Genomic DNA, 20,549 nt, shown 5'->3' with positions numbered 1-20,549 from the left:
TTTTTTTTGCCAATTGGTCCTCCAATTAGAAGTTTAGGGGTATATTCTCAGTAATACTGGGTAATATTTTTAAAAGCTTTTCCCAATTTTGTAAGTGGAAATACTATCTCACTGTTGTTTTCACTGAAAGCAGGCTGTCTTAATATTCTCTCCTCTTATTGGCCATATCCAGAGGACACTGGAAAAATCATTATGATGACATACTTCCCAAAATACCAACAAGACAAGAAGTCTGGTCTCTTTTCTCAGACTGAAGCTTTTGCCTAGAATGTTTTGAAAGCAACCATATTCTTCCACAACCGAGTCTCAAAATATCAGCCCGCATAAACCACAATCCATAAAGTTGAAAAGCATGTTAATGCAATCCAGACCGGCCACTGACTGCTACAAGGACTGTCATCTAGAGATCTGAATTGACAAGTGACACTGGGCAGTGTTTGCTATGCTGCTAAATAGCATTCTACTTACTGTTCGGGAGTTGAAAAGTATTCATTGAGTGTAGTATCCTCCAAGCTATATTTGCACCTTGCTATTATACAAACTTCAGCAAAGGTCCAAGAAAGCAAAGCCGTTAGTTTCAGAGAGTGAGGTCCGCCTGTGGATTTATTCACTGAGGCATTCTGAGTCTGTGGCTTTGGCCTACCCCCAGCCACACCAAGGTTCCAGCTTTTTAACTTAACATACGGATGTGATTAATTGGCATTTAACTCTTCCGAGGGCACAACCAGATTCAACACATACATACTTTCTAGTTCTCCACACTATATGTTGAAGCGCTTGTTGTTGTAAAGCTGTACTTTTTGGGTGATCACTTACATAAAAGTCACTTGTTCTTTAGCAACTATCTGAACAATGACTATGCACTGTGCCAGTCACCGGGTACATGAGTTGAATCAAACCAACTAAGCCGTGGTTTCCAGTCCACACAGTGTTTACCTGCTACAGCAACAGATGCTCTAGAGTCCAGAATAGTAGTCCAGGAGGCTCCTCTCTCTACTTGTTGCTGTCTGATAGCTTCTTCTGTGAGAGTTCAAATCCACTGATCTATAACTCTGATCTGAGACCACATTTGTCAACATTAACATGTGTCTGCAAAAACCTCAACAACGTTCAGTACGCATTACATGCAGGTACTAGGCAAACTTTACCATATTTATGTTTTATAATGCTGTATACTTTAAAATTTACAAAGTAGATTTCTAAAATGCTTTAAAAATTACAAAATTTTCAATACGTGACACCTCATTTAATTCTTACAATATCAGGTGAGGTGGTGTATTAGTCAAGATTCTCCAAAGAAACAGAATCTATGGGGGATGTGTGTGTGTGTGTGTGTGTGTAGATAGATAGAGATAGAGACAGAGATAGAGATAAAGATAGAAATTTATTTTAAATAAATAAAACCTGGGTCGCTCAGTTGAGCATCTGACTCTTAATTTCAGCTCAGGTCATGATCTCAGGGTCCGGGATCAAGCCCCGTGTGGGGCTCCGAGCTTGGTGTGGCATTTGCTTGAGATTCTCTCCCTCTCCCCTGTCCCTGCCCCCACTTGCATGCTTGATCTCTCTCTCTCTCAAATAAATAAATAGTCTTTAAAAATTAAAAAAAAAAGAAATTTATTTTAAGATATTGCCTCACACAATTAGGGAAACTGACAAGTCCAAAATCCTCTGTGTGGGCCATCAGGCTGGAGTCCCAGGCAAAGAGCGGACCAACGTTGCAGTTAAAATCTGAAAGCACTCTGTTGGCAGAATTCCCTCTTGCTCAGGGCAGGTCAGTCTTTTGTTATATCCAGACCTTCAGCTGATTGGATGAGGCCCACCAACATTCTAGAGGGCAATCTGCTTTACTCATAGTCCACCAGTTTGAATGTAAATTTTATCCAAAAGCACCCTCACAAAAACATCCAGAATAATGTTTAACCAAATATCCAGCACTGTGGTGCAGCCAAGTTGACACATAAAATTAACCATTATAGGTAGGCATCATTATCCTCAATTTCAAAGATGTGGAAACTGGGAATCCTCAAAGTCAAGTGATTTTTCCAAGGCTATATAGTTATTAAGGCCTACTTTCAATGTGCTTTCTGCTATATAAACTGTCTCATAAAATCCATGTTTCCTAGTGTTATAGTGTTTAATTTTTTCCATTGATCCATATCAAAGTAACTTCTCTGCAAACAGTCAAGCTGAATTAGGATTCCTTCTGATTTTGTTTGTTCTGACACCAACTAGGTGTGCTACAATTTAATTCAATTCTGACATTATCCAGAGTTAGTGAAGATTCCAAAACTTACGGGCTCAGTCTCATGAGACTGACAATTTCAAATGCCAGCTACAAAACTTCAGATGTCTCCAGGCCATCTGCATTTGTGCCTGGATGATTACAAATGCAAGCCTTCCCACAACTCTCCCAGGTTTGAAAATTTGCTAGAATGATTCATAGAATCCAAGAAAGACCTATAGCATTTTATTATAAAGGATACAAATGAACAGCCAACTGAAGAGATACATAAGGCAAGGTGTGGGGGGGGTTCTGAGCACAGGAGTTCTGTCCCCATGGAGTCTGGGTCTACCACTCTCCCAGGACATCAGTAAGATCACCAACTAGGAAGTTCCAGTAAGCATGGGTGTCCAGAGTTTTCATATGTGATTTCATTACACAGATGTAATTGATTAAATCATTAACTATGATTGAACTCAATTTCCAGTCTCTCTCCCCTCTCTCCCCCAGGTTGGGGGTAGGAAGTAGGGCTAGAAGTTCCAACTCTATACTTGCTTGGTCTTTTTAGTGTGGCCAGCCCCTCCCTGGAGTCACCTCATTAGCAAAACAGACACCTGACTCTCAGTCAGGAAATTCAAATGGTTTTGAAGCTCTGTGCAAGGAATAGAGAACAAAAACCAGACCTATTCTTTATTACATCACACTTTGGCCATGATTTTCTGGATGAATTCTGTCCTTAATGTCAGGACAGGTTCCTGAAAGTCAAGAAACATAGATTAATGCCTTCAACCATTTACTTATTTAATGCAGTTTTTACCAAGTGCTGGATGCTGTATTAAACACCAGAAATGCAAAGATGTTTTTCTCCCAGGCTTGTTTGCTATCATGTGTTTTTTAAGAGGAATTCTGTAATAAAAACTCAGCTAATGATACTTTTTCAACATTTTGGGTGAAAGAAAAAGTGATTTGATTCTATAATGTTCAGACTTTGCTGCATTCATCCTCATTCTTTGTATTTTAGCCACACTCCTCTTGAGGGTTTCAGAAGGCATTTAATTTACCTTTGAACTTAGTAAAGATAAATATAAAGGTTAAGTGGGGCCTAGTTACTGTGTGATCTAATTTGCTCTGAATCTAAACCATATAATTAGACTGCTGCAAATGCACTATTTCCCTTCAATATATTCTGTAAACATTTATGAATGTACTTAATTTAGAACACCTAAAAAATTTAAGTGCTAAGGATTGAAGACACGACCATGAGAAAGGGAGCCCAGTAGTGGCAAATAATGAAATAATGCCTCCAATATGAAAAGATAATGTGAAATATGTATATTTTGCTTCTCAAAATAGATTTGTATTGGCTTTCCTTTCTGTGATTCTAAAACTGTGATACGGCCTAGACAACATGACATCTTTTGGGTGATACATGTCTAAATGAACAAGGATCAAAGAAGAAGACATACACATATTTCTGTTTTTCTTCCACCAAAGGGAGCCTCAAGGAGGCTAGAATGAGTTTTGTTCTATCTGCAAAACCATTTTACTCACATTTAAAGGCACAGATTGATGGAAACAAATATAGACCACTTTAAAATAATTAGAAAGGAGAAAGTTCATATTCTATTAGATTTGATCATATTCAAGCTCTCACCCAGTACAGGAATCCTTTCCATTAAAACCTCCTTAATAGATGAAACATATATAAGGATTTGGAAAATATATGTAATGGCTTAAACTTCATTTTCCCACCTCACGGTCATTAGGATGGCTACCATCAAAAGAAAAAAACACCAGAAGATAACAAGTGTTGGCAAAAATGTGGAGAAATTAGAACCCTTATGCATTGTTGGTGGGAATGCAAAATGGTGCATCTGCTGTGGAAAACAGTATGGCAGTTCCTCAAGAACTAAAAATAGAATGATCATGTGACCCAGCAATTCTACTTCTGGGTATATACCCAAAAGAAGTGACAGCAGGGACTCAAACAGATACGTGCACACCAATGCTCATAGCAGCATTATTCACAAAAGCCAAAAGGTGGAAGCAACCTATCTGTCCATTGACAAATGCAACATAATGTGGTATATACGTACAATAAAATATTATTCAGCCTTAAAAAGAAAGGAAATTCTGACACATTCTACAACATGGATAAATCTTGAGGACATCATGCCAAATGAAACAAGCAAGTCGTGAAAAGATAAATACTATATGATTCCACTAATATGAGATTGCTAGAGTAGTCATTCATGGAGACAAAAAGAATGGCAGTTGCCAGGGGCTGGGAGGGTGACTAGGGAGTTATTATTTAATGGTATGGAGTTTCAGTATTGCAAGATGAATAGGTTCTAGAGATTGACTGCACAAACATGTGAATGCAGTTAGCACTATTGAACTGTACACTTAAAAATGATTAAGATGCTAAATTTTATGGCATGTGTATTTTACCAAAATTATTTTAAAGCCATGCTGCCCAAATTCATCCCTAATTACATTTCTGAATTTGGACTTAAAAAAACAAAAACAAAACAAAATAAACCTTCATTTTTCCTATTCCTAAAACCAAAACTAGAAAGAAATATCCTTCTCATCTCTGATTCCCAAAAGTTATTTCTTTGAAAACATTAATAAAATTAATAAACTCCTAATTTCCATAAAAAAGAAACAAAGCATTACCAATATCAGAAATGATAGAGAGTGTCATTATAGATCCTATGGCCATTAGGAGGATGATAAAAGAATATTATGATTAATACTGTGCCAGAAAGATGCCCCCCCACCCAAATTCAACAGCCACTCATGTAAAAACTCTAAAAGGAATTAAAATAGAAGGGAACTTCCTCAGCCTGATAAAGAATGTTTTCAAAGAACTGACAGCTAACATAGTACTTTCACTATCAATGAAAGACTTAACACTTTCCTACTAAGATTGGGAAGAAAACAAGGATGTCCATTATAATCATTTCTATTCAGCATTATGGAATAAGACTGAAGGTTCTAGCCAGTGTACTAGGTTAAGTAAGAGAAATAAAAGTCTTAAATATCAGAAAGAAGAGTTAAAACTATATTCACAGATGAATGATAGTCGGTATAGAAAAACCTTTAGGAATCTACTAAAAGAAAAAATACTAGAACTAATAAATGAGTTTACCAAGGTCACAGGATAACAGCATACAAAGTCAATATACAAGAAAAAAAATTGTATTTCTATATATTAGCAAAGAATAATTGGAAATTGAAAAATTTTAAGTATTCTTTTAGTAGTAACTTTTTTATAAAAAAAACTTAAGGATTAATTTAACAAAATATATGCAAGACCTGTACACTTAAAACAAATAAACATTGCAGAGAGAAGTTAAAGAAGATTAAACTAAATACACAAATTGGAAGGCTCAATATTATTAAGATATCAATCTTCCTCAAATTGATTTAGAGAGTCAAGGCCATCTCAATCAAAATTCCAGCAGACTCTTTTCTTTTTCATTAACAAGCTAATTTAAAATTTATTTTTAAATTTTTTTAAAGATTTTATTTATTTATTTGACAGAGACATAGCTAGAAAGGGAACACAAGCAGAGAGAGTGGGAGAGGGAGAAGCAGGCTTCCTGCTGGCAGGGAGCCTGATGTGGGGCTCAATCCCAGGACCCTGGGACCATGACCTGAGCCAAAGACAGATGCTTAACAACTGAGCCACCCAGGTGCCCCGCTAATTTAAAATTTATAAGGAAATGCAAAGAACCTAAAAGAACTAAATGAAAAGAAGAACAATGTTGACAACTTATGCTTTGGATTTCAAGCTATAATAATCAAAATGGTGTAATATTGGTATAAAGATAGAAAATTGATTATTGAAACAGAAGAGGGAGCCCAGAAATTGACTCATTTATTTTTGGCCAATTGATTTTTGAAAAGATACCAAGATAATTCAAAAAAGGAAAAGGTAATATTTTTTGTAATAGCTCTGAAACAAATGGCTAAACATGTGACTAAAAATGGACCTCATTATCCTCCTCACACAAAAATTAATTTGAGATGAAATATGAAAATACAAAAGCTTAGTCCATAAAGCTGCTAGAGGAAAACATAGGAAAATATTTTCACAAAATTGGAATAGGTAATTTTTAGGCACAAAAAATAAGTAAACTAGACTATCAACATAAAAAATTGTTGTTGTTTAAAAGACAGCATTAATACAAGAAAAGAGAAGAGTGAGGGTGCCTCAGTCGATTAAGCACCTGCCTTTGGCTTGGGTCATGATCCCAGGGTCCCGGTATGGAGCCCCCCGTTGGGCTCCCTGATCAGTAGGGAGCCTACTTCTCCCTCTCCTTCTTGCTCATGCTCTCCCTTGCTTTCTCTGTCTCTCTCTCTCAAATGAATAAATAAAATATTTTTTTTAAAAAAGGAAAAAAGAATATGTATATATGATATATAGATCTGAAAAAAAGCTTGCAATCAGAATATGTAAAGAACTCAATATAAACAATTTCATTTAAAAATAGGCAAATGATCTGGCAGACACTTTAGAAAAAGGATGTACAAAGGTTCAATAAGCACATCAAAAAATGCTCAACATAATTAGTCATCAGGGAATGCAAATTAAAAACACTATGAGATATCACTTTACATCCACCAGAATGGCTAAAATTAAAAACACCAATGATACTGTGTTTTGGAGAACGTGGAGCAACCAGAACTCCCATTTACTGTTGTGAAGTGGTATGACCACTTTAGAAAATAGTCTGGCAGCTTCTTTTATATATAGTTAAATCTGTGCCTACCTTATGATACTCAATTACATTCTTAGGTATTTTCCCAAGAGAAATGGACATGATATGTCCACAAAAAGCTTGCAGAAGAATGTTCATAGCAGATGTTATACCTATGTGCTCCAACATGTGAACAACCCAAATGTACATAAGCAGGTAAATGGATAAGCAAACTGTGGTATGTCCATAGAGTAGAATACTACCCAGTAGTAGAAAGGAATGAATTACTGATACACGTAACCACACAGATGAATCTGAAATTGCACGACATTTTGAGGGTGAAGACAAGAGGCTGAGCCTATGGGATGAAGGACCGTGAGCCCGGCACACAGGTAGCTCATAGGGTGCTGCTTCACACGGGCTGGAAGCCCTGCCAACAGCATACATTCTAACCACTATGCTGTGTTACAGAAGGCCATCTACTGAGGATGCTGCAGACACCTCAGATGGTAAGTTCTCCTAGGAGACCTATCAGATCCCTTTCAAAACTAAGATACTGTGATGTGCCCCTAATTCTTTCAGTCATTTGGATGTTGCCTCCTCAATTGTGTTGTACAAGCTCTTTGGGAGCAGTTACCTGGGTTTATACCGGGAACCAAGCACAGTGCTCAGGTGTCACCTATAAACAAATCACATTTTGTATGTGTCAGGCACTGTTTTAAGCACTTTGCATGTGTTAGCTCATTTCTTTATGAAAGTCCCATGAGGTAGGGAACATCAAGACCTCACAATTGGGGTCTTGAGCCAAGACCCCAACCCAAGAATGTGCTTTAACACATGTTCACTTCCTCCTAATGGGGGCACAAGATAGATGCTCCACTAAGTACCTGCACACGATCTGAGTGATGGCTGGCCCATGAATCAGTTTGTGGTTCAGTTTAAAATGTGTTGTTATTGAAGTCACCAATCAATTCCTATATAAACTGCTCACCACATCCAGCTGTCTCCCAAAAGGGTGTAGTTGACTCTAAAACAAACAGAAAGAAAATGCAGATTGGTGCAGACATAGCAGCCCAGAGCAAGCTGTTCTGCTTACTGGGCTGCAGTTTTCACTTAAATCTAAGTACCTGCACGGTCTCCATGTCTTACACTGCATAAAGTGTGAAAGATAGCAATGTACCGCTTTTGGAACTGGGCCGATATGGCCTTGGAGAGATGATTTGAGTTTTAACAAAATACACAAGAGGTATCGAAAACTCCAAATTAAAAAGGGGCTAAAGAATTGTCATTATTATCATTCGCTTTTTTATTTAAACTGAGGACTCTATTCAAAGTGCTGGCTCAACTATTACATTAAATCATTAACTTGAAATCTTAACATTTAGGCAAGGTAAGTTTCACACCTGAGTGCTTTTTAATGAAACCTGTTGGTAAAATTAGCATGATATCCGAAAGTCAGGATTCAAAATGCAGTAAATACCAGTGTTCGGTAAGAAGCTGCATTCCTTCTACCCAACGATCAGATGACTAGCCAATAAGTAAGCACGAGGTCATAGGAGTAAGATCTAGACTACTGGCAAAAGATGATAGTCTGAAGGTGGCTTTTGATACTAACTAAAGCCACATCAAAAGAGCATGAAACATGCATCTGTGTGTTGAGCCAGAAGGAGATAGGAGTTAAACTCTAACTGAGGAAATGAAAACGGACCTATATATTTAAGCAGGAGAGAGAAGAAAGAGATTTTTGTAAGTGGCCTGTATCACTGCAGGATGGGCTTCAGGTCCAAAAAGAACCCAAGGCTAATGGGACACAAATTCCTTTCCGTCAGCAGATGCAGAGAAACTACCAGACTTCCAGACACTATAGCTCAGTAACTTGATTGTCCCTCTCAGGTAGGCATCTGTAATGACTGGTTTAAATAATGGGCACCAACGTTTCTTGTTTTGATAAAAGGAGGTAATTCATGAAGAAGGTATGTGACCATCTGGAGAGGAAAGAGTTAAGCAGGGAGAGTGCCTTCTTGTTGGAAATGGACATTTTTGGTCTAGGGCTGTCTGTCTTGCAGAGAAAAGGAGTCGCAGATAAAGATTTGTGCGTGTATGTGTTTTTATAAACTGAGCATGGGTAAGACTTATACTGGCGCTACCGATTATGAGGAGCTCTTTGTCCAGCAAGACCAAAGAACTTCATTCTCAAGTATGGATTAATGTTTTGGTATTATTTGCCATTTTTCTTTCTGAAAATTGAAAAAGCTAAAGTGAATTAGTAGACGTGATTGTTTTGATAGTAGGATGAAGCAAAGTAGATTTTGAGGGACTTGTAGAAAACAACTCTAGCTACGAATATACAGAGAAAGAAACATAAAGATTTGGAAAACAAATCTTCAAAAAATATCATAATAGAGGTATCAAATGTCTTTCTATCTTTGTAGACATTTCTCACATTTTAAGGCTTAAATTCAAAATATTGTTATTGCCTATTACCTTGCTCATAGCAGGCAAGTAATGTTTATTAAATGAATCAATACTTCTTTTCCCCAAAAGTTCATCCAAGTGATTAATATTCCTCAATCACTGAATGTTAGAGCTTCAGATTCTACTTAGTCCAACTGATCTTCACTAGAAAACTGAAACCAGAGGAGAGAAATGACTTACTCATAGTTAATAGTTAGGGCGAAGAGCTCATACTGTATTCCTTCTACATCTATCTGAGAATTTCATGATAAAAGGGCCAGCATAAGAAAAAGTATCTAAAATGGGTAAAAAATTAAGACAAGATAAACTTGCATTTTATCTCATTTAAAAATACCCATGGAAAGAGTATTTATTTGTGTAATAATCCTAATACTAAGCATGTAGATAAAATGATGAGTACATTGGGTGGAGGAGAAACAGGAAATGTGGAGGGAGGGAAACACGTGGCGGGGCAAGGAACCAGGCGCTAGAGAGAAATATGCAGCCAAATGAGAACAAGTAAAGGAGAAGGCAAATGGAAAAAAAAAAAAAAGACAACTGATTATAAAAAAAGGTCCAAAATGTGCTACATACATACACTGGGATATTATTTGACCTTATAAAGGAATGAAATTCTTCATGTATGTCAGCACAGATGAACCTTGAAGATACTATGCTCAGTGAAATAAGTCAGATATAAAACAACAAATATTGCATGATTCCACTTACATGAGATGTCCTAGAGCAGTTGGACTCACAGAGTGAGAGAGTTGAGTGTGGTTACAGGGGCTGGGGGGGATGAAATGAGGGGTTAGTTCTTTGTGGGCAGAGTTTCAGTTTGGGATGATTAAAAAGTTCTCGAGATGGATGGTGGTGATAGTTACACCTCAATGGGAATATACCTAACGTCACTGAACTGTACATTTTAAATGGTTAAAATAGTAAATTTCACGTTATGTGTATTTTCCTACAGTAAAAAGAAAAAAAAAACCTTGAAGAAAAAAATGAATAAATTTAAAGGATTGTTCTCTGTTTTCTTGAGAATTTTTCAAGTCATATAAATTTGAAAAGTGTTTTTCTCTTATAGCATGGTAAACAAAATGTTTCTGGTAAGTTTTACAAATTGCTACCTGGCCTTCACTTCTGCCAAATTAGCTCTAAATCAATGCAATAAGGTATCTGCAGCAGGCATCACCCTAGTCCTGTCCAGTTCTGTGCCCGAGGGCCAGCAGGGCATTTCAGTGACGATGAACGCCCTCCTGCCGGCTTCTGTGAGTTCCCAAGAAGAGAATGAGGTCCGGGCCTTCTGGGCTTATGAACGCCTTGGGTGGGCAGCTCTGCTCCTTTCTTCTGGCCTAGGCCTCCAAGGTCTTGTTCTCAGGGGAATAACATCCATTTATTCCTGTGGAAACAAGGAAACAAGGAGCCTTTTCTCCTGCTTGCTCAAAGGCTCAAAGAGGCATAAGTTTAAGGAAAAGAGATTTGGAATTAGAAGAAATTGCAATCAAACTTCTCCATCCGGCCTGTGTCCTTGGAATCCATGGAGGAATTTAAAAATAGTGTGCTTCTTTACTGAAGAGGAAAAGCTTAAATTTATCTGAATTCAAAGTATGAAGCTATGCTTCAGCCATATTGACTTATTAATAGTCTGTGTGACGAGTGACTTAATTCTTACTAATATGATACTTTGTGTCAAAATCACCTCTTTAATTTTAGCAGCCCAGAAACACTGGAGAATTACTTAAAATAAAAAGATATGATTTTAAACCTGTGCATGTGCCTGTTCAGCATTAATCTTCAGCATGTCATAAAACCTAGATGATATTTCTCTTCGCCCCCCTTCAGCAAAATTGAGACACCCATTTCTAACATATGGAAGCAGTTTCACACTGCAAGTTATTCTGAAGGGAAAATACGTGATTTATAAATGCTGTCAAATGAAATATGTATTTCCAAATGGTACCAAGCTGACCAAGCACAACCTAGGACACATTCCACATCTTTATTACCCCATGGGCATAAATGAAGGAACAGTGTCGAGAGAGAAACAAACAGTCCCTTTTGGCATTCTCAATCTGGAAGTCCCACGTTTGTTGCTGGTAAACATATTCAAGTCATCAAAGATTGCAAGTGACCTTATCACAAAATTGTTTCCTTTATAAATAAAATAGCACCTTCAAATTACGGAGAAGGGGGTATGCTCTGTCAAGAGTAATACATTCGTCTGAGTTATTTTTGTCAGTGGTTGAATATAGATATATATACGTATATATACATACATATACATATATATGTGTGTATATACGTATATATACGTATATATACATATGTATATATACGTGTATATATATATATATAGACGTGGAGATTTTAGATGGCAAGGATCACTAGGCCACTGGTCTGCCGACATTCTCAAAAAACCTCTTTCGTCAGAATGCGAACAGAGAATGGTGAGACTGGAGTGCCTGGGTGGCTCAGTCGTTAAGCATCTGCCTTCAGCTCAGGTCATGATCCCAGGGTCCTGGGATCGAGCCCCGCATCGGGCTCCCTGCTCAGCGGGAGGCCTGCTTCTCCCTCTCCCACTCCCTCTGCTTGTGTTTCCTCTCTTGCTGTGTCTCTGTCAGATAAATTAAAAAAGAAAGAAGAAATCTTTAAAAATATAAGAAAATGGTGAGACTAAGTGAAGCATGTTACAGTGTTTACAGAGGGCAAAACAGAAGTGCAGGGAGACTGACGGAGTCTGAGACCATCTCTCAGCGAGGCTTGTCCAGACCACGGAAGGAGGAGAGCTATCACAGCCCAGGCATATTCACAGGGTCAGAAGAGAGGAAGCTGTCCAGTAGTCATTTTACTCGCAGTGGAAGCCAGGGGGGATCCTTGCTTACAGGAAAAAGCTCGAGACTTGGAGTCTGCTCTCGCATGCTTTAGCTGTAAGTATTAGCTGTTTGACCTTGGGCACATCCTGTAATTTTACAGCCGTTCTTTTCTCGTGATGAGCGCAAGGGTTTAATAACGTACCTTTTGAGAATCCTATAATGCAATAAGAGCAGCAACTTATTGAGCATTTTGTATGGGCCAGCCACTGCCCTTAGCGTTTTGCCTACACTACCTTGCTTGACCCTTACAACTCTGTGAGGACTGTTTTATGCTCTCCATCTTACAGCTGAGGACACCTGCCCTAGCTCATAGTTAGTACATTCAGGAGATGGAATTTGAATCCAGGTCCGTTTTCTGCCAAAAGCTTAGATTTTTAAAACCATGCATTCTGGCCCCTAGTAGCCTTTTATTTAGTCACCAAAACCTGATATATTTAAATCTGTTTTATAATAGGTGAAGTATGATGCAAATGTAAGTTTTTCTATTACACCAGTGCATAAAATAAGCATCTTGGGAGATCACCAAGGTCTAACTTTTTATACTACCATACTGAATTAAACACTTCAAAAGGCAAAAAAGGTTAAAGACTAATTAATCATGACATGCATAAGCATATCATATGGTAGCTACTCTGTTTAAATGAAAAAAAGTAATTCAAAAAGTTACGTTTTGACACTGGAATAATAGTAAAATTTAAAGGAGTATGCTATGATATCTATTTAAAAAGTCACTGATCACCCCCAAATATAAAGCACACTGCCCATGATGACCATCATCATATTTTGGGGGATAGTTACAGAACACTCTCCAGAATATAAAGCCAGTTTTTTTCCTCACCATTGTGTTTTGATTGACAGAGTGATTTTGCCAGATGTTCTATAAAAAATGATTTAATTAAAATTACCTGTTTTTTAATCTGTGCACTTCTCTACTTATACAGACATTAGTGAAGTAAGTGACTTTGACAAATAAAAATTTTTCTTCAATTGAATTACTGCTGCTATAAATCTCCAGATTCTAAAATGCAAATGAAATTAATTCACTGGCTATCTCCCACTACCACATAAAGCTGGATAATAAATTAAGCAGCACAGTTTAGAGGTGAGGCTGGGTGGGTGCATTCAGCACAGAATTCTCAGGGCTTGGTCCTACCTCCAGAAGGGTATCAAGGTTTATATTTGACACAACCTCTGAGTCTTCTTGTTTCTTGCTCACACCAGAGACTTTTATTACCTCTATGCCTTGGTTTTCCAAAATTGGTCCGTGTCTAGATCTAGACCAATGTACAAACCAGTGGAGGAAAGAGTCTAGATTCTTTAGAACTTACAATGAACAGATCTCTTGAAGATTATCAGCATGGGAAGCAGATGTGTTCAGAAAATTGGATGCATTGGATAAACTCTGGGTGATGACGGTTGTGTTCAGTGGATTGAAAGAGACTTTTCTCATCTTCTCTAATTTCTTAATCTGATATGATTCCCATTTTGAAAATGAGTGACTTCTTTATCAGCATGGTGTTGACAAGAAGAGCAATAGCTTTCCTGTGCTATTCTGATGTCGATTCTTTTTGTCTCTAGTGTGCACTTCTCATAATGAATCAAAACTAGAAATGCTAGATTTCTTAGAGTGGGCAGTTAATAACTTCATTTTTAACAAGAACTTAAAGCAGCTCAGAAAATTTAGAAGTTGATTGAAAGGGTGAGTGTTTTTCCCTTCTACTTAATACACTGTATTTATTACAACAGTTTTGTATTTATAGTACACAAAATTGGTTATGACTTCAACAGCAATGACCAGGGCTGGAATCATTCCAGCAGGGTCCATTCATCCTGTGTCTCAAGTTGAGCTAGTGCTTTGTGAATCAGCCTGGAAACTTCCTGTGTAAACTGCCTGTTTTCCTCTGGGGTCCTGGTTATTTTATCTTCAAGGCAGTACAAAGCATCTCATAACATAGAACCAAGAGTGTCCCATCATAGTTCATAATGTCAGTCTGTGGCCCTACCACCCGCTCTTGTAAAGACTTACTTTTTTATATGTTGGTGGATGGGTGATTTGTTGTTTATTTCGTTCCTTTTGCATTTTTATAGAGCTCCTCCGTATATGGCTGGAAATAAGTACAGAATGTCTCATGCTTGGGCTTCCCTTGTAAATTGGCACAGATTCCTTTAGCTTCTGGGGTTGCAACTTGCCCTTATTAAAACTGCCTTGGATTATTTTAATATAAGGTTAAGTTTGTGTTTTTTCTTTAAAAAAAATCAAGATTATGATTCAGACCCTCTGTGTCTCCTCTTTCCAGGGTCTCATATGGAGATTAAGGTCACTTGCTATGATTTGTCTATTTTTTCTACAGAAGATCTCATTTTTAGAGTTGAAACTTCAGGTGTTTCAGATTTTTGTTGAAGAATCTCAGTACCATGGAAAGGTTTTTGATGTAGTTTATGCTTTCGGCCTAATTTTTTGCCTTGCAGAAATGAACATTTTAATTAACATTTAATAATCTCAAACAGAGACATTTTCTAAGAACATCTTTCAAGAAAAAAACGTCAGATCTCAGACATATCAAAGCAGCAAACCAACTTTTGCATCAGAGAGGAAATCATTAATTGCTTCAAGCAAAATATCTGAATGACTGATTTCAATATCAATGTCAATATTTTAATATCCTTACTACAGGGATTTCTTTTTAAGCCTTCAGAGTAGCCCTTGACTTCACCCTACATTGAGTCGCAACAATCATAGTACATAGTTTGAGTAGTAATCATTTTCTCATTAATTGTCAGGTTACTCAGAACATCTGGAGGGTTAGTCACTGACTCCACGAGTCTCCACTGCCATCTTCCTATATTTGGTCTTGGGTGATAGAAACCGGGAGTAGTCTATAGTACTACTATAGATGTATATGTATTTATATATATATACATCACCTGGGGATCATGTCAAATACAAATGCTCATTCTGTAGGTCTGGGGTGGGGCCTGAGAGTCTGCATTTCTAACAAGCACCCTGTAATGCTACTGGTCAATCTGGACCACTTGTTGAGGACCAACAATCTCTAAAACTATGTATGGGCCACAGCCTGAATTCAGGAACTTCCTGATATTAAAAGCAGAAGAAATAGAGGAGCTCAATGAGGAGAGGTGAGAAGGAAACTAGGGGTAAGAATAAGGTAATGAGTGAAAGGAGAAAGAAAGACTCTTGAGGAACAATGAGACATTTCCCCCAGACTAACATGAGTCTTGGGGTGCCTGCCTGTAACATTGGACGGGAGAGGAGGAGGGCAGGGAATCTGACTTTTAGTGAATGTCTTCTGTGCAAACTGCAGTCTGATATATTGCTATATGTTTATGCATGATGGATAGCTAGATCGATTGATAGATATGGAATATGCTGTAAATATCTGGATATATAGAGAGATGTGTGCTTATATGGAGAATGGATGGATGGATGGATAGATAGACAGATGGACAGATGAGGTTCTGCTTTGTTCCAAACAGGTTTGAAGAGGGAGCTGTACTAGGTGCTCCCATATGCATATACTGCTTCAATCCTCAGGACAAACTTTTAAAAATATATACAGAGAGAGGTGATAAAGCTGAGGCTTAGAGTAATTAAAAACAAAAACAAAACCAAAAAGCAGCTCTAGGACTATTCGACTTCAGAACTAGGAAATCCATGCTTTGACCAGTCCCAGAGCCGGCCACAAGTAAGAGAGGCAGGGGCATAAAGAGCAGTATTGGAGCCTGGGGTAAGAGTGCACAGGGAGAAGAAATTAGAGAAGAGGATGTGGCAGACATGTGGATAGGTCCAGGAAGATGGGGAAAGGAAAATGCAGGACTTGCCAGGGCCTTGGTCCAAGTGGATAATTCCAGTCCTGGTAGCAATTAAGAAGTGACCCATTTGGCAGAGCCTGCCCCTCTGCAGGTTGCCACTCTCTTTCCTGCCAACACTGTTTCTATAACCTTTCTGGCCCTGGCTAGACTAGCCTGGTTCTACCCAGCGTGGACGACTCAGTTTTCACCTTTCCTAAACTACCAATGCAGCAAAGAGGCGGTCTGCAGGACTCTACGTGGGAGAGACTGTGTAGCAAAAACTTGGGGCCCCTAGCAGCACCTACCCCCACCCCCACTGGGACTCTGAGTCAATGGTACTCCAGGTTCAGGGTCTTCCTCCTCTTCTGGATCTGCTTTTGGCTCCATAGATCCTTTTGAACCTCCTTCTCTGAGATGATTCATTGAGAAAATCCTCCAGTTACTTCCCCAGGTGAAGCAGTTTTCTCAGAGACCATCAATTAAACATACGGAAATCAGGGCAGGGACAAGGCCTCACAACCCATTGTTGTGGGGGAGGGGAAATTATGGTACATATTAGAAGAGGAGAAAAAGAAGTTTATATTCACTCACCTTCAGCCTCATCTTGTACCATTTGCCCCTCTCTCTTGCCTTGCAAGTTGTCTTGTACACAGTCAACCCTCAATACACATTTTTTGAATAAATGGGTTGATTAATGAATACATCAGAAAGCAAAAGGCTAAATTTAAAAATATAAAATCATAAGAACCTTGTTTTATTTTGAAATTTTCCTACTGGGTCAAGTAAGAAACCTGTTATGGATCTGATGGCTTGATAAATGTGCTTACTTTTGGCATTGTCTTTGGAGCCAAAAGAGTTGCTTGGGAGAATCAAGATGGAGGAGGAGGATGGAGAGACTCTGCTTTCCAATCCCTGTACCTCGCGTGTCAAGGAGAGACGGTGGCTATGTTGAGGTTACTGTAACTTCAATCAGACAATGTATACTTCCATCCTAGCACAGTGGCTGGCACAAAAAAGATGCTCAATAAATATTCACTGAATTAATGAATAAAAGTGATGTACTTACTCTATCATATGTCCTTCAAGCTGCAAGTAACCCTTAATGCTGCCCGGAAGATTGCTTTTGCCTGTGTTTAGCTCAATGTTTTGATCAAGGGAAAGTCAACCTGTCCTTTGTCTAAGATTAGGCCTCATCATGTTATTTTAGGCCTAACGATCCTAAGTCCAGTTTAGAAGAGGCCAATTTATAATTCTAATTCATAAGTATTCCCCTGAACATTCATGAAGACTATTTTCTTTTGAAGTCACTAGAGTCCTCATTTCTTAAATCTAATGTAATTGCTGGAAGAGGAGCTTGTTCGAGAAGGGACAAGAATTGAGCTATAGTTTAATATGGATGGGAATGCCAAGATGTTCTTGTGCATTTTCTGCTGGGGCTCGCTTGGCTCCAAGGGCAGACAATGGGGTAAGCACTTGCATGAAAAAGTGAACGGTTTGCCTCACTGGACTGAAAAAAGGTGCCCAAGGTCATGGGACCCGGGAGCTTGGCAAGGGTAGTCTGGCAGAGTTTTGACACTCTCTTATGGGATTAGATTATGGGGAACTGGAGAACCCCTTTCTGGCATATAAAAAAAATGTAATTGTCTGGTAGTTCCTTGAAACTCAGTAAGGGTTTTATTTATTCAGCCCAGGGATGGCAAATTACCTTGGCTTGTATGGCAGGACAATATATTGATAATGGCTGCTGGAAACCTATAATGAGAAAAATTCTGAGATCATATTTGGGCTCATTAAGAAAGAGTTGTCATTTATACTTCAATTTAAAAAAGAAAGAAAGAAAGTGTTGTCATAAGTTGGCAATGTCAGCTAAGAGTTTTGGAACGGGGATTGGTGGCATGCCCCATATTTAATATCCTTTCTTTAAAGATTTTTTTCTCCTTTTTTTTTTTTGGTCTTGTAAAAATCTAAGTAATTATATCCAAAAATTCATTTAATTGTCCCATAAGCTCCGTGAGATAAGTACTGTTATAATCTTCATTTTGTTTTCAGATGAAGAAACTAAAGGTACAAACATATTATTTCCCCAAGTATTAGTGCTACACATGCCCACGTAACTTCAGGGCCCAGGCTTTTAACAAACATGTCATTTTCCCTTAGAATTCTGGAGTGCTGATATTTAAGGTTGTTATCACCCTCCAGTAAATGAGTTTCTCTCTGTTGTCTTACCTAAGAGAGGAAAATATAAAAGATTAATAAGGTCAGCAGGGCTAAAGACAAAAGACTAAGATTAATTCCTAGTCTAAATATTGAAAACATGGCTTAGTATATGACTACTCCAATCAAGGAAATATGGATTATTTCTGGATCATTCTAAGGATGGAACACAATACATCTATACCATTTTTACCTTGAGATCCAACCCAAGTAGAAGAACTATTCTTAGATGAGATTTTTCACCCCTTGGAATTTTTCATTCTAAAAGCAAAGATGTTAATCATGATGTCCTAATGATATTCTAAATGCAGGTAATTATACTTTGTTTTCCTTAAACACTTAAAGTGTTCTTTTAATGGAATGATCTCACTATTTATGGAAACACATTATTATTGCTTTCCCCAAGTATTTATTTCTGTAATTAACTGTTAAAATCATTTGTAAATACACAAGTTATAGTGTCCATGTAAAAAGTGTTTGGATTTTACCAAAAGGCAGGAAAAATACAAAACGAAACAAAAAAATCTTCAAATATTCTTAGCTGGTGTTAGAAATGTCCGAATAGAGTTTGACTTTTTGCCTGTTCTCTTTGTTTTACAGAAAAATCTGTCATTGCTCAACCAATATTCGTTTTTGCAAAGAGAGAACAAACTTTTAAGGTAAGATCAAGCTAATTTTCTTTGTTTGACTTTTACTTTCACAAAGAAAATGATGTTTCAAAGAAGCTAGTGCTGCTGAATGATACCGTGGTTGTCTTAGTTTATCCTCTTGCTCTTCACATAGCAGAGCAGTGACTCTAGAATATTTATATAGTAGGTTTTTACTGGCAGCAATTTGGCCTAAGTGGGAGGCCAGAGGCCTGCCTTGTCTTGAAGCTATGAATAACATGCCATCTTTACCCAAAATTAGAGGGTTTATTTGGAGTGTCTTGGAAGGGGGCAGAATGAAAGAAGTTAGCAGGGTCGAGGCTCCTCGTGGGTCTCCACCACTGACCTCGCTTAAAACCGGGGATAAAATAGGTTCTAAACTTCGTTGCTTGATTCAAAAGGGATCTTAAGGATGCTATCTGCATCATACTTTAGTACCACCTGCTTTGAAAGACCAACAATAAGATTAATAGCTTTCCCACTTTAGCTTGATTAGTATTTTCCTGTTATTTGTTCCCACTTATGCGAGTCATTTACCCTACTACCCACAAAACTCACTAGAGAAGCTCAAACCCCAAGCCCTGGTCGAAAAGTCAGTTTCCTGGGCCCCACCCCAGGCCAACCGCTTCAGATCTTGAGAGCTCGGTTTCAAAATCTTCCTTTTAAACAAGTTCTGACAAGGGATTCTGCAGTCACTGAAATACAAAACCGCTAACACTAACACTCTGCTTTGTCTTGAATATATGCCTAGGAGTAAAGGTGTAAAGGTGAGTGGCTTTGTCCTGGCCTAGCTGAATAGACCTGGCTTTTGAGAATTCTCTTCTAAAGTGACAGGGTAGAATTCTGACGTAAAAACAGCACTCAGCTCTCATCGGCAGCTTTGTTTCCTTCCAGAGACCTGCAGAAGACACCGCATGTGAGGCAGCAGAGCATGGTAATGACTTACATCCTGTATTTCAAAACCAATCTTCAGACAAAGAAAATAAGCAGGCCCAAGTATTTTGGCATGTGGCAAGAACTGGGTAAAACTTCATGGTTTTGCTTGTGTTTAAACACCAAAATAAACTGGCTTTTGTTTTGAAAGATGACACGTAGGTCCCAAGAACACTGACGTTAGCAAAGCTAAGGTCCCTTCTTTCTGCATTGCCTGGGTCTCAACCTACCAAACACATTCTCTACACAATCTCAAGTCATATGCAGTTTCTTGCCGAAGCCACTTGTTTCTAAGTGTTTCTTAGGAGGATGATATGCCTATCGCTTTATAATCACCAAGCTATTAACCCCAGCATTTAAACTTGGGCTTCAGGAGTTAACATGTTAGCAGATGATGATCTATGTAGGCAAAAGGTAATTCTATTTATTCTTCCATATCTTGGGTTGAGGATAATTTGTTATTGCCAGCAATTTTACCCATCATGTTAAATTTCTTGCAGAATGTAATGGTTTTCTAAGAAAGCGTGTACGGTCTTCATCTTTTACTTTGCATACTACAGACCCTCAGTCCCAAGGAGGTAGGTATAGACCTGACTGTTGACTGTTCACTGTTATGTTTTCTCTGAGTGTGAAATTACTGAGAAACTTTTCAAATGGAAATGTTTAAAAGTCTACCCGTCAGAGA

General features: G+C 38.1%; 1 protein-coding gene across 12 annotated transcripts in view; it reads left to right on the top strand.

Moving 5' to 3' along the window:
• Nucleotides 1-20,549, top strand: part of RANBP3L (RAN binding protein 3 like) — a 275,898-nt gene that overhangs the window by 234,705 nt on the left and 20,644 nt on the right. For 7 of the 12 annotated variants that reach the window (XM_081826021.1, XM_081826022.1, XM_081826020.1 and 4 more), the window contains 3 exons: nucleotides 18,885-18,943; nucleotides 19,826-19,865; nucleotides 20,365-20,442. In XM_081826021.1, coding sequence (XP_081682147.1) covers nucleotides 18,885-18,943; nucleotides 19,826-19,865; nucleotides 20,365-20,442 — 177 coding nt within the window. Of the gene's footprint in view, nucleotides 1-3,160; nucleotides 7,440-18,884; nucleotides 18,944-19,825; nucleotides 19,954-20,364; nucleotides 20,443-20,549 lie in introns of those variants that run through there. The other 5 variants (XM_081826030.1, XM_081826027.1, XM_081826018.1 and 2 more) reach the window with 3 other exon arrangements.

The sequence above is a fragment of the Leptonychotes weddellii genome, chromosome 7, assembly GCF_054177405.1.
Source record: "Leptonychotes weddellii isolate Sample4059 chromosome 7, ASM5417740v2, whole genome shotgun sequence".
Classification (NCBI taxonomy): domain Eukaryota; kingdom Metazoa; phylum Chordata; class Mammalia; order Carnivora; family Phocidae; genus Leptonychotes; species Leptonychotes weddellii.
This window is presented reverse-complemented; position numbering and strand designations above follow the sequence as displayed.